General features: G+C 47.3%; 1 protein-coding gene across 1 annotated transcript in view; it reads left to right on the top strand.

The window, feature by feature from the left end:
• The window catches only part of lama2 (laminin, alpha 2), a 74,940-nt gene that overhangs the window by 32,217 nt on the left and 27,835 nt on the right, over positions 1-14,888 (top strand). Inside the window, exons 16-26 of the mRNA XM_056581943.1 lie at positions 3,243-3,405; positions 5,486-5,564; positions 6,011-6,142; positions 7,368-7,484; positions 7,980-8,143; positions 8,504-8,642; positions 10,151-10,253; positions 10,733-10,849; positions 11,320-11,502; positions 12,955-13,109; positions 13,555-13,698. Of these exons, the coding sequence (XP_056437918.1) occupies positions 3,243-3,405; positions 5,486-5,564; positions 6,011-6,142; positions 7,368-7,484; positions 7,980-8,143; positions 8,504-8,642; positions 10,151-10,253; positions 10,733-10,849; positions 11,320-11,502; positions 12,955-13,109; positions 13,555-13,698 (1,496 nt within the window). The remainder of the gene's footprint in view (positions 1-3,242; positions 3,406-5,485; positions 5,565-6,010; positions 6,143-7,367; positions 7,485-7,979; positions 8,144-8,503; positions 8,643-10,150; positions 10,254-10,732; positions 10,850-11,319; positions 11,503-12,954; positions 13,110-13,554; positions 13,699-14,888) is intronic.

The raw sequence follows: 14,888 nt of genomic DNA, 5'->3' as shown, positions 1-14,888 counted from the left end.
TCCCTCTCTCTCTCTCTCTCTCTCTCTCTCTCTGTGCTCTTTTTAATTTGTTGTATGTATACACCCAAAGGATGCTAGGTCCTTAGAAGGCACAAGCTAAAGCAAGTTCATGCAAAACAATGCAAACACACATGTTTGCAAAACAAAACACACACACACACACTGTGTGTGTGTGTGTGTGTGTGTGTGTGTGTGTGTGTGTGTGTGTGTGTGTTGTTTTACAAGATATAATGTGATTCTATTCACGTTTTAAGTGCTTAATTGGCTTTTAAATCCCACCAACTAATAAGGCTGGTCTGCCACACATAGCTGGTACACACACACACACACATACACACATGCACAAAAACACACACACACACACACGCGCACAAACACACACACACAGCTGTTAATTAGCATGATGGTTTTAGTTTTGTCCTGCCCTTATCACATCATGTTTACCTTTCAAATGAGGAGACTTGTGTCCCTCATCACACAAGTAATTTCTCATGCATAAAAGCTCTCACACACACACACACACACACACACACAGACACACACATACACACACACACACACACACACACACACACACAGAGACACACACACACGCACAGACACACACTCATTCAAATGAGCCCAGCAACATGTTGTGTTGGAGTTTGCTTTTGATTGGTTTAAGATTTCCCTGCTGTTAATTAGATAAAATCAAGGCAAGCATTGAAGACTGCCAAAATCCCTGGCTTTGAATCGAGGCCATGTGTGTGTTTTGTGTGTGTTTTTGAGTGTGTGTGCATGCGTGTGTGTGTGTACGTGAGAGAGTGTGTGTGTCTGTGAAAGTGTATTTGCATGATATAATGACTTTTGCATAAAGGACCTGTGTGTGTATGTTTGTGTGTGTGTCTAGGTTCATGACTATTGGCAAGGTGTATGTCTGTGTGTTTAATCAAATGGAGTTCAAACAGCACTTGATTCCCTTCCTGGAGCTCTCTCTCTCTTTCTCTTTATCTCTCTCTCTCTCTCTTTATCACTCTCACTTTATCTCGCTTTGTCTTTCCATCTTGTTCAATTATTAGACATGTCAGCAAAGTGCAATTAGAATTTCTCTCCTCATTTTAAACAATTATTTCTAAACTCGGATGATTAACCAAAGATTATGGAAGGCAGTGTATGAAAACAAGGCGGTCGTTAGCAGATAACACTTTTAAGTATGGTTTTGATTACAATCTGGATGACATTATATATCAATCCCCGCCATCGATAGCCCTCGAGGCTAAACCAGGGTGTAAATCATGTGGGCCCCAAATCAACACGTTGGGCGTCTGTGCCACAATCACCGCCTCAGCTTTTAAAGTCGTCTGGAGGGTCGAGGACGTGGAGGGAGATGCCTTGGTAGGCCCTAGACCAACTCTTCCCTCCCTCCCGACCTTACCAGACTGGATGACGGAGCCATGCAATTGGAAATTACAACAATTGTTCCATCCATTGTATCCGGCTGAATGGGTTCAAATGTAAATTGGTCCATTTCCTCAGTAGTCACCTGCAGAAATATGAAGAATTTTGAACTCACCTGAGTACACCAGTCTCTTTTGAATTCTAGGACTAACCTTTTTTCGTTTTGATGTCTTGAATCAGAGTTTGTCTGCCTGTCTTTCTACCTGTCTGTCTGTCAATCTGTTTGTCTGCCTGTCTTCCTGTCTGTCTACCTGCCTGTTTGTCTATCTGTCTACTTGTTTGTCTTTCGGTCGCTCTGTCGGTCTGTCTTCCTTCCTGTCTGCTTTTCTGTCTGTCTGTCTGTGTTCCTGCCCGCCTTGTTAGTTTATGCATCTGTTTTACCGGTCTCCATGCCAACCTGTCTGTCTGCTGTGTGTCGGTCTCCCTGCCAACCTGTCTGTCTGCAGTGTGTCGGTATCCCTGCCAACCTGTCTGTCTGCTGTGTGTCGGTCTCCCTGCCAACCTGTCTGTCTGCAGTGTGTCGGTCTGTCTGCCAACCTGTCTGTCTGCAGTGTGTCGGTCTCCCTGCCAACCTGTCTGTCTGCATTGTCGGTCTCCCTGCCAACCTGTCTGTCTGCTGTGTGTCGGCCTCCCTGCCAACCTGTCTGTCTGCAGTGTGTCGGTCTCCCTGCCAACCTGTCTGTCTGCAGTGTGTCGTCCTCCCTGCCAACCTGTCTGTCAGCAGTGCGTCGGTCTCCCTGCCGAGCTGTCTGTCTGCAGTGTGTACACCAGTCTCTTTTGAATTCTAGGACTAACCTTTTTTCGTTTTGATGTCTTGAATCAGAGTTTGTCTGCCTGTCTTTCTACCTGTCTGTCTGTCAATCTGTTTGTCTGCCTTTCTTCCTGTCTGTCTACCTGCCTGTTTGTCTATCTGTCTACTTGTTTGTCTTTCGGTCGCTCTGTCGGTCTGTCTTCCTTCCTGTCTGCTTTTCTGTCTGTCTGTCTGTGTTCCTGCCCGCCTTGTTAGTTTATGCATCTGTTTTACCGGTCTCCATGCCAACCTGTCTGTCTGCTGTGTGTCGGTCTCCCTGCCAACCTGTCTGTCTGCAGTGTGTCGGTCTCCCTGCCAACCTGTCTGTCTGCTGTGTGTCGGTCTCCCTGCCAACCTGTCTGTCTGCAGTGTGTCGGTCTGTCTGCCAACCTGTCTGTCTGCAGTGTGTCGGTCTCCCTGCCAACCTGTCTGTCTGCATTGTCGGTCTCCCTGCCAACCTGTCTGTCTGCTGTGTGTCGGCCTCCCTGCCAACCTGTCTGTCTGCAGTGTGTCGGTCTCCCTGCCAACCTGTCTGTCTGCAGTGTGTCGTCCTCCCTGCCAACCTGTCTGTCAGCAGTGCGTCGGTCTCCCTGCCGAGCTGTCTGTCTGCAGTGTGTCGGTCTCCCTGCCAACCTGTCTGTCTGCTGTGTGTCGTCTCCCTGCCAACCTGTCTGTCTGCTGTGTGTCGGTCTCCCTGCCAACCTGTCTGTCTGCAGTGTGTCGGTCTCCCTGCCGAGCTGTCTGTCTGCAGTGTGTCGGCCTCCCTGCCAAGCTGTCTGTCTGCAGTGTGTCGGCCTCCCTGCCGAGCTGTCTGTCTGCAGTGTGTCGGTCTCCCTGCCGAGCTGTCTGTCTGCAGTGTGTCGGCCTCCCTGCCAAGCTGTCTGTCTGCCTATGTGTCGGTCTGCCTGTGAGTCGGTCTCCGTGCCAACCTGTCTGTGTGTCGGTCTACCTGCCAACCTGTCTGTCTGCCTGGTTGTCAGTCTCCCTGCCAACCTGTCCGTCTGTTCCCCTGCAGAGCTCCAGGCCAAGGCGGCGGAGCTGAACGCCACCTTATCGCGGCGCGCCGGGTCACCGGAGAAGAGCCTGAAGGAGATGAAGGCGGAGATCCAGGCCATGCTAGCCGAGCTCCGAGCCAGACAGCTGGCTGGGAAGAAGGGCATGGCAGCGGAAGAGCTGGGGTAGGAGGGGGCACCGTGGACACACACACACAGACACACACACACACACACACACACGTACAATTCCTGCACCCTTCTTACACATGCGAGCAGCCGTTTCGACAGATGTCGAAGATAGTCTCTGCGCAAAATACAGACACACATGGTCTTTGTCGACCATGCAGCACAACAACAGTGCAAACGTGATGATAATAATATGTAGAAGACATATTTTATTCTCTTTTCCCCTCTGTTTTTCTTTAGTCCTTCTTATGTCTTCCCACCTCTTTAATTGGTTGTGTCATTCAGTGTTTTGTTGTCGTCTTTTTATACAGCAGCGCGTTGTGTAGACACCAAAGACATTCCGAATAAACAGCTTCCATTTAATAGGCTGCTGATTGCTACATCTCCTCGAGCCATTACTCTGATGGTTAAGCAAAATTGCTCTGTTTCTCTCTTTCTCTTCATATTTCCTGTCTCTCGCTCTCTCCCTTTTCCTCTCTCTCTCGCTCTCTCCCTTTCTCTCGCTCTTGCTCTCTCTCCCTCTCTATCTTTCTATGCTACGAGTTCTCTCTCGCTGTGTATGTGTGAGTGTGTGTTTTTCAGTGTCTCTCCAAATGCATTTGTTGGAATTAGCAATCTGCTTCCTCAGCTTGCTCTTTGAATTCCTTTCTCTCCCCCCGCCTCCCATTCTATATACTCTCTCTTTCTCTCTCCGTCCTACTCTTTCTCTTTCAGCGGTAAATGTTGACGAGGTCGATGAGTTAATTAAAACGTGTAGCCTTAGGGTGGAGAGAGGGTGAATAAGTGCAACAGAAAAAAAGGAAGTGCAACAAAGTGAAAGATTGGAAAGAAAGCGTGGATGGAAAGAAAGAAACGAAGGGAAGGATAGAAACAGAGAGAAGGTGAGGGTACAGAAAGCCTAGCAGTGACTCTCCTCTCGCTAGGTACGTGTGAAGAGAGGCTTCTTGCTGGTTTGTGTTGCAAATATACAAGTTTGACAGCGACGCCAGAGTGCTTTAACGAACAAAGTTTCAGCGACAACAATTCTAAACTACAAGGTTTTCCCCGGCGCTTTCAGACTCAACCTTCACCTTGTCAACGCCAGTAATCTTGCCGGCAGACTTTTAATTTTACCTCTAGGGGGGTTTTCTAAAAAACAAAATTGGGCAAACAGACACAACCATAGAGGCACACAAACACATGCACACACACACACACACACACACACACACACACACACACACACACACACACACACACACACACACACACACACACACACACACACACACACACACACACACACACAAATCAAGTCTTGATTTGTATCTAATCTCCTGGCTGCTGTTATTCAAATCTAGTGTTGCATTGTATAGTATAATATATATACATTTCCCTCTACATACACACTCAGTTGAACACACACACACACACACACACACACACACACACACACACACACACACACACACACACACACACACACACACACGCACACATTAGTGTGATGATATTTGCAAGCTTTTAAAACTCTTAAAACTAGCGTAGCCTCGGGAGTCAATAGAAACAGAATCAGCTCTTTTGCCTGAAGCATCCCAACAGCCTTGGAGGGATTATGGTTAGTAAGGCACAGTCTCCTCTCCTCCCCATCCTCTCCGCTTTGCTAAACAACTTTCCCCTCCCTCCTCTACTCTCCTCTATTACTCTCCCTTCCTCCTCTCCCCTCTTCCCCTCACCTCCTCCTCCTCTGTACTTGCCTCTCCTCTCTTTTCGTTCACTTTCCATCCCTCCTTCTCCCCCTCTCCTCTTCTCTCCTTTCCTCTCCCCAGTTTTCTTTGCCTTTTCCCCACCATCGCCTCCTCTCCTCGCCCCCCACCCCCTCTCCTCCTCACCTGTCCTTGCCTCTCGGCCTCCTCTCATTTCCTTGCCTCACCCCCTCCTCTCCTTTCCTCTCCCCCACTCCCCCTCTTCTATCCCCCCTCGCTACTTCCTTCATTGTGCTGGAGCTCATGTTCGTGGTCAATGGTTAAAGCTCAGGACTCAAGGCTAAATGCTAAGTGCTAAGCTAACAGCAGAATGGCGCTACTCCACTCCCCAGTTTGGCCGAAGAGCTGTACCAGAAAGTCAAGAGGCTGTTTGGAGACCCCCACCAGGCCACCGAGGACCTCAAAGCAGAGGTAGGGGCCCCGTCGACTAACATGGATGATGGGGAACAGAAATGTGACGTGTATGTGTTTGTGTGTGAACTGGCACGTGACTTGAGTGTGTGGATTTGCGCACGTGTGTGTGTGTGTGTGTGCGTGTGTCTGTGTGTGTGTGTTTGTGTGTGTGTGTGTGTGTGTGTGTGTGCGCGCACATCATGTGGTGGTAACTGGAGGGCATCTACTTTAATTCAGTCCCACTAAAGAGTCGAGCCGTCTTCGAGCAAGGCACCACTTCAATGCGGCACATTTTCCATTGTGTTACCACATTATGCCCGCTGTGATTCTAATTCCCGTTATACCATATTTAAGTGAGGTGACATTTCATGGAACACGTTGGATTATTTCAGTGAGGTTTTGTTGCATAGGCAAACCGTAGCCTGGTTCATGTGGCCTCCCCCCCCCCCACTCCTCCCATTAAGGTGACAGGGAAGCTGTCGGACCACGGGGGGAAACTGGAGGAGGCCCAGGAGCTGTTGGACGCTGCCCAGAGCAAGAGCAGGGAGGCCGGGGTGCTGGCTGCTCAGAACCAGGCCAACCTCACAGCCCTGGAGGTACGCTTGTGCTGTGTGCACACTGTTTCTGCACGTGCGTGTGAAGACACGCGCCTGCACACATACACACACAGACACACACGCATACACACACGCACGCACACACGCACACACACGCACAACGCAAACGCGCACATACACATATAGAACTTGGTGCTTCAGATTGGTGAGGGAACAATGCCCAAGGCTCTGTTATGCTGTTCTTATAAATGGCACACAAATGAAAACGAAAAAATTGACCCACCAGCAGTTTGGCCCCTAATATCAAACCGTTTATTGAAGTTGTTATGGTAAAACTATGTGTTGCAGTTTTAGATTTTTTTTCAAGTGCCGTATGTCATTGATTAAGATGACCTTTTTCAAATCCTCAGGCTCAAGCTGAATGAATGAGAAGGTTCAAGGATTTCATAGCATATTTCTTTACAATTATCCTTTTCTGTATTTATTTCCCTCTAGCTTAATGGTTTTGTTTTTATTATTACTGTCTCTCTCGCTCTTGGTTGCTCTCTCAGTTCAATGGTACGCGCCCTCACCACACAATAGCCTTGGAGTCAAATTGAATTCTAGCATGCATGCATTTAGCGTTCCATATTCTCTGACATGGGTAATCATGTTGTTTTTGTACAATGAATATAGTCCTCGTATGCAATTTTTAAAAGGCCCTTAACAGGAATCGTTATTTTTGAAATTATTATTGGGAAAGTAACGGCTTCAATTAACATCCCTTGAATGGACCTATTCAATTTCCGAGACATGCAAACAGAAAGGCAAACATTGACACACACACGTACACACACACACACACACACACACACACACACACACACACACACACACACACACACACACACTAACAGGCAGGCAGGCGTTCATGCACAATAACACACATACAGCCTGGCACACATGCAAACATACACAAACACACACACACATACACAAAATATATACCCAAACACACACCCACAAACACACACACAAAGACACCCAGCCTCACACAAAACACATACCAATACACACACCCACACAAACAGACAACACACGCATCCACACACTCATCCATGGACACACACAAATCCACACACACTCACAGACACACACACACACACACACACATGCGTACACCAACCCTGCCGTGTGTGTGTGTGTGTGTGTGTGTGTGTGTGTGTGTGTGTGTGTGTGTGTGTGTGTGTGTGTGTGTGTGTGTGTGTGTGTGTGTGTGTTGCAGAGGAAGCGGGCGGCGGTGAGCGGCGTCAGGCAGGAGGCGGAGGGGCTGCTGGGGGACGGCGAGCGGCTGCTCGGGGAGGCCAACCAGCTCTCGGACCGCATCAACGGGGAGATCGAGGTGGGTGACGCAACGCTCCTCCCCCGCACACCCTCAGATCACCAGCACGACCCCCCCGACGGCCCGTGGATGTGTGGTACGGAGGCCTTATGCCCGCGGGGGAGAAGCCCGCAGCCCAGAGCTCTAGCCGGGGAGGACTCGCAGAAGGGCTGCCTTGGTGCTCCTTCCAGAGCCATCGCCTGCCCGGCTGCTGCTATACCGGCCACCTGGCTTTTAAAATGTCGACGTCGATGAGTTGAACGTAATCCAGCCGGTATCTTATCATGAAATTGATGTGTTTGTTTTATTGAAAGCAGGCCAAACTAAATCATTCGCTACATCACATTGGCTGATTTCAGTGTGTGTGTGTGCCTGTGTGTGTGTGTGTGTGTGTGTGTGTGTGTGTGTGTGTGTGTGTGTGTGTGTGTGTGTGCGTGTGAGTATTTATGCTTGTGAGTATTTATGCTTGTGTGTGTGTCTGTGTGTGTGTCTGTGTCTGTGTGTGTGTGCCTGCAGGATCTAGAGGAGATGGAGCGAGAGCTGGGCCCTCTCCATGACCGCCTGGAGACCAAAGTGGCTCACCTGACGGACGGCCTGAGTGACGGAGACCTGGCCGACCACGTGGGCCTGGCCGAGGGACACGCCCAGCAGCTCAACGAATCAGCGGCCATCCTCGACGGGTACTGAACGGGTCGCACATTTCACATTCACTACACACATTCACTAAGTCAATACATCATGATATCATAATCATAATCATAATTCATTTTTATAGATTTTTATTATTATCAGTAATATTATGGGTATTATTATATCCTCATCAGTAATACTATGATTATCATTATTTGTATTAGTGTTTAAAACTGCAGACACATTAATTTGATCTTCTGTTGGTTTATAGATCTTTCTTGTCTTCTTTCCTGTTCCTCTCCCCCTCCTCACCGCCTCCTCCCCTCCCCCCTCCCCCCCCCTCCTCCCCCCTCCTGTCCTCTCCGTGGTGCTCCCTGTCCTGTACCTGTCGTATGATCCCTGCCTGGTAGTATTCTGGCGGAGGCTAAGAACCTCTCCTTCAACGCCACGGCTGCGTTCAAGGCCTACAGCAACATAAAGAACAGCGTGGACGAGGCCGAGAGAGAGGCCAAGGCGGCGAAACAGAGCGCCGCCGAGGCCCTGATGCTGGTGACGACACACACACACACACACACACACACACACACACACACACACACACACACACACACACACACACACACACACACACACACACACACACACACACACACACACACACGTTTATACACACACACACACATGCACACACACTCCCTGGTCTGTACACACAAAGTACACACACACACATTAAGAAAGGGCACACATACACACACAGCACAAACGTACACACACACGTTCGCACATAGGAATAATTAATTTGAATGCACAATGGACATACCTCTGCACAAAGTACACACATAAAGTGCACACACACACACACACAGACACTGCAGTTACGTATACACAGATTTGTCATCATCATCACCATCATCATTGCACACTGGCACATCCATTTTATCTTTTCAATCACCCGAGCAGGGTCATACAAGTACAGCCTGGGTGTGTGTGTGTGTGTGTGTGTGTGTGTGTGTGTGTGTGTGTGTGTGTGTGTGTGTGTGTGTGTGTGTGTGTGTGTGTGTGTGTGTGTGTGTGTGTGTGTGTGTGTGTGTGTGTGACAGCAGGAGAGAGGAATGATAAATCTCACATGCATGAACAGGTAGTCACTGCCACCGCTGGTGCAACGCAAGCGCCCGGGCCGCACCATTAGTCGCGGTGGGGAGATGAAAGCAGTCTCTCTCTTTTACTCCTCTCGCTCTTGCCTCTCTCTCTCTCTCTCTCTCTCTCTCTCTCTCTCTCTCTCTCTCTCTCTCTCTCTCTCTCTCTCTCTCTCTCTCTCTCTCTCTCTCTCTCTCAAACACACAGGCACTTCTCCACTCATTTGTCTTGACTGATGTCACCCTATCGGGGAACAGTTGATCACTTTCCCCTCTCTCTATCTCTCATTCTTCATTCATCGTTGCTCTCTGTTCTTTCTGCAAGATCTGTTTTCTTTCACCTCTTTTCCTCTCTTCCAATCATTACTTCTCTCCCTTTTCCTCTTAGTTTTCTGTGTGTGTGTGTGTGTGTGTGTGTGTGTGTGTGTGTGTGTGTGTGTGTGTGTGTGTGTGTGTGTGTGTGTGTGTGTGTGTGTGTGTGTGTGTGTGTGTGTGTGTGTGTGTGTGTGTGTGTGCGCTCTCCCCAGGGCTTATAAGGTAGCATGCTCATTATGTCCTGCTGGGAACAGGGCACCTATGAATGTCAGGCCGCGCTCTACTGCAGCCTTTCTTTTTCAGCCTCACTTTGTCAGTTTGGCTTAGCTCAGGAAATGACTTGCAATCTGAAGGTTGCTAGTTCAATCCTCGGCTCTTCCTAGCTGATTTTCGATTGTCCCTGAGCAACATACCTGACCCTAACTGCTCCCGACGAGCCTATCAAGTTCCTCTCTTTGTAAGCAGGATTTTCACTGTTTGTCTGCACATGAATCTGTGTCTTATTGCGCAAAGTTATGTTTTTAGTATTATTAATACACATTGTGTGTGTCTGTGTGTGTGTGTGTATTTGTGTGCGTGCGTGCGTGCCTGTGTGTGTGTGCGTAGGCCTCTGGTCCTGACATCCCAATAAAGGATGAAGCCAAAGACTCACTGCAGAAGAGCTACAGACTGTTGAATCAAGCCAAGCAACTAGAGGACAACGTCAAAGGTCTGTCCGTCTAGCTGTCTGTCTCCCTGTCTATGTGTCCATCTGTCTGACCGCCCGTCCGTCTTATCCGTCTGTCTGCCTGTCTACCCATCGCCGTGCCTATACAAACCATTAAGCTATAATATGGTGGAATGCAATGCTCTGTTTGTGTATCCCTCTCTTCATCTTCTCTCTCTCTCTCCCCCTCTCTTCATCTCTCTCTCTCTCTCTCTCTCTCTCTCTCTCTCTCTCTCTCTCTCTGATGCAACGGCTGTCGATCTATCGTTGTAGGTCATTATGCATCTCGTTCGAGTAAGGAGGGTGGACAGCAGGCTTAAACGTTTGCTTTCATTAGTCATCTGTGGCTTTTCTATGTGTGTGTGTGTGTGTGTGTGTGTGTGTGTGTGTGTGTGTGTGTGTGTGTGTGTGTGTGTGTGTGTGTGTGTGTGTGTGTGTGTGTGTGTGTGTGTGTGTGTGTGTGTGTCTTTGTATGTGTACAGATAATGCAGCAAGTGTGGCCAATCTGAAGGGCAGGGTGAAAGCTGCCAGAGACAAAAACAAAGACCTGCTGAAGGCTGTCAACGAAACCATGGCAACCCTTAACGCCATACCCAGCGGTGAGCATAACATACTGTGTGTCCCAGAGAGAGAGAGAGAGAGAGAGAGAGAGAGAGAGAAAGAGAGAGAGAGAGAGAGAGAGAGAGAGAGAGAGAGAGAGAGAGAGAGAGAGAGAGAGAGAGAGAGAGAGAGAGAGAGAGAGAGAGAAAGAGAGACACGCTGAGAGAGAGAGAGAGAGAGATCTAAACTTACAATACAAACTGATCAATATCAGAAGAGGTAGTCAGGTTATAGTCTGCATTCAGACACACACAAACACAGAAGCACACTTTACATGTACAAATACACTCAGAACATTTACCTATGCAGATAGTGAATTGAGAAATGTTCTGATATCCTAGTGTGTGTGTGTGTGTGTGTGTGTGTGTGTGTGTGTGTGTGTGTGTGTGTGTGTGTGTGTGTGTGTGTGTGTGTGTGTGTGTGTGTGTGTGTGTGTGTGTGTGTGCTCCTGCCTCCATACAACCTCCAGACACAGCAGCTAAGCTAGCAGCCTCCAAGGTCGTGGCAGCGGACGCAAACGCCACTGCCATCGATGTTCTGGAGCGCCTTGGGGATTTGAACCTGCGACTCCGTGGTCTCCAGAAGAACTACAGCGAACTGGAGGACACCGTCAGAGCAGCAAATCACATGATCCAGGACCCGGAGAAGAACAGTAAGGCTACTTTGCAATGCTCTGTGGGAGTCAAAGTTATTTTCCTGTTCGCTGATGTAGAAAGCGTTTTGGGAAGTCAACCCAAGGCATTCCTCTTCTCCGATTTCAAGGTGCTCCCAATGTTAACGAGGATAGTTTGGACTCAAGGGCCTGTAACAGATTGTCTAGCATGATGCTAGAGATTAGACGCTGTTATGTAATTGCATCAGTATTGAATTTGTAGGCTTCTTACTGCAGCAATCTACCTGGGCTAGAATGGAGTCATGAATGTGCAGGAAGATCAGGGCATGTTTATATTTGTCTCAGTGTGTTCTACCATGAGTCCAAGATAGTGAACTGTTCCTTTCAATCAAAGTTAAGTTTGGTATGAGAAGAATGGTGCGATGATTGAAAATTAGAATAAAAACGTTGCATCTATGCAAATGTTTTTATTTACATTTTTGGATTGATTTTATATTCTGGAGTTGGAGCAAGATGATATGTGGGAATGCTTTCAAATAATTAAGTTAAAAGTAACGATTATCCTTCACTTGTATTTATGTTCCTTGTTCATTTGACAGTAGAGTAGTTCAATCTTCCATCCCTCATCCTGTCTTTCGCTGCTGAAAGAAAATGCGCGATCAAGTGATCAACTAACTGTAGCAGAAATTGATTGCAAATAATTTGATTTGATCTCACACCTGACTTTTTGCTTTTGTCTCTCTTTTTTTATTTCTATTATCTCCCCAGCAATCAGTATGTATTTTTCAATTATACAAGTCTCTAATTGTCTTCTCTTGTTGCAAGCGGTGCACCAATAAACATAAACGTACATATTATGTCAAAATGAGACACAGAACTTCTCAGTGGTTTTCAACTCTGAGAAATAGAACGGCATTGTCAATTCACGCTTTGGCAATGTTAATTACAACCGTAAAATGTATAATTGAATATCTAAACGATGTCCTATTAAAACATTTTATGGTGCTGTAACTTGTTTTGGGGGTATTTTCATCTAAAAACACAAATTGGTGCACCGTTACTTTCATTAGTGCTATCATCGCCGTCTTTGCTCCAGTGCCTACTCGCTTATATTCACACGCCTCAATCCTTCGCCAGCGCATGGTAGCTCTACAAAGTCTTTCTTTCTTTCTTTCTCTCTTTCTTTCCTTCTTTCTGTCCGTCTTTCTGTCATTTCATTGTCATTGCTGTACAATAAGCAAGTTCTCCTCTTGTAATAGTGACCTACGCTAATAGTATATCTGACATTAGCTGCGCTTAGCTAGATGTTTTCTATCTTGCTAGTCCTTGAGCCTTTTCTCCCCACCATTACCCATTACCTCTTTGCTCTTGGTCAATCTCTTCCTCTGCTCTGACGATTTGGCTTTGTTTCCATCCCGTGCTGCTTCTCTTTAACCAGCAGTAGCCAGAAACAGAGAAGCCCTGTTGACCCTTCTCCCTCTCTCGATTCAGTCCATGCTGCCGGGGCCAAAGTCAAGGATCTGGAGGACGAGGCGGACAGGCTGTTGGAGAAGCTGCAGCCAATCAAGAGGCTGCAAGACAATCTCAGGCGCAACATCTCTCAAATAAAGGAGCTGATCAACCAGGCCAGGAAGCAGGCCAACTCGGTAAATCGATGGAAACACAATCATCCATGCTGCACGCATGGAGCCCTGAACTTCTTGCGGAAAGTGTAATCAAACGTGTGCAGTTAATCAAGTCGAAGGTTTATGTTATAAATAAAAAATATAGATTAGAGTAGAGTAGATAGATAAGACTATCTTACATTTGATTAGACTTGATGAGGGTAGATGAGGGTAGATAGAGTAGATAAGAGTAGAGGAGGATAGATGAGAGTAGATGAGGGTCGATAACAATATTGGATTGGATGAGGTTGGATTACGTTTGATTGGATTACAATCACTATTTGCCAGGGATCCATGTGCAAGACACCAACATATAATTTATTTAGTTTAAAATAATAGTAGAGGTACAATTCCACAAATAACTTGTTTAAAGGCTGTTCCAGAGCGCAGGGTCGAAGGCTCTGAGTGTGTGTGTGTCTCTCCTCAGATCAAGGTGTCTGTGTCGTCGGGCGGTGACTGTCTCCGTAGTTACCGGCCCGACATTCGGAAGGGGAGGTACAACACCATCGTCCTCCACGTCAAGACCACCACGCCAGACAACCTCCTGTTCTACCTGGGCTCCGCCAAATACGTACGTGTGACCTCACATCCTGCCCTTTCCTGTTAGATTGCTATTAGCGGCATAGACAAATATCAGGGGTGTAAGGAGGTGCAGGAGAGTTTGTTTAACGGTCTGCGCTCACGGCATTCGCTTTGGTTCATTGCTATATATTTTTTATTTGACCTTTAAATGAAAATATTGAAATGATAAAGAATCCTGAAATAAACCGATATATAGAGTGCAATAATGTGAACCATGTAATCCAACCATCTGCAACCGCGGAATAACAGCAGCTCCCTCACAAGCCTCATCAGCATGAACAATACTCTTGATTAATTATTGTTCTTAAACCGTTTGCCTGTAATACGACTGTCAATTATGGCGCCCAGTGCACTCCTAACCATCACTGGATCCCCCGCTCTGCGATCCTTCTCAAGGTTCCTTCCTTGTTCACTAAAGGAGCTTTTTCTCACCCTTTGGCTAGTGTTAGGGGCGCTTCATACACAGGTGGCCCCATAAGACCTCCGAGGCTGTAACTTCGATCAACGGCTATACAAATGAAACGCACTCGACTTGATCAGACTTGTTGTTCAGGTTTAATCTCTTCGTCGGTTAGAGTTGGTCGCTGTAAATGGCTCGATATATTTGACACGCTATCCTGCTCGTAATAGTAATGAATCTGGAAGTAGAAATACCACTCGCTCTCCCCCCGCCCCGCCGTTCTCAACCTTGGTGATGTTCTCCACTAATCACTCAGTGTCGCAGTCACTGAGCGCGTAATCGATAGTCATCAACAGTCACAAGCATTGTTACTTGCTGTGTGTAAAACAAAGTAGGAGAAAGTCTTAATGTTTACGATAATTATACGGCTGGGACTTCTCTGCCGTACCGCAATGCAATCAGTCCCAAACCGTGCACGTGTGTGCAGCGACCCTGCACGGTTGTATCGAGGGCCAAAAGGGTCAAAACTACGCCTCATTTGAGACGTGCATTGATTTAATCACAGGGTTTTTGCTGTCATAATGCTGAACACTATACACATACACTATGTAGAGGCTGTGTAGGGTGCTACATCCATGATCGATTCAGTAACACACTGTAGGCTAAACATTATTTTCCCATATGTAACCGCATTATGTCTCTGTTTAGTTCACAGAAAGTAGCGTATTGAACCATAGACCATGTGAACCATGTGAATTGAATGTGTGTTATTGTAGGTC

Source organism: Gadus chalcogrammus, chromosome 21, assembly GCF_026213295.1.
Source record: "Gadus chalcogrammus isolate NIFS_2021 chromosome 21, NIFS_Gcha_1.0, whole genome shotgun sequence".
NCBI classification, from domain to species: domain Eukaryota; kingdom Metazoa; phylum Chordata; class Actinopteri; order Gadiformes; family Gadidae; genus Gadus; species Gadus chalcogrammus.
The sequence above is the reverse complement of the archived record's forward strand: the minus strand, read 5'-3'. Positions and strand labels throughout refer to the sequence as shown.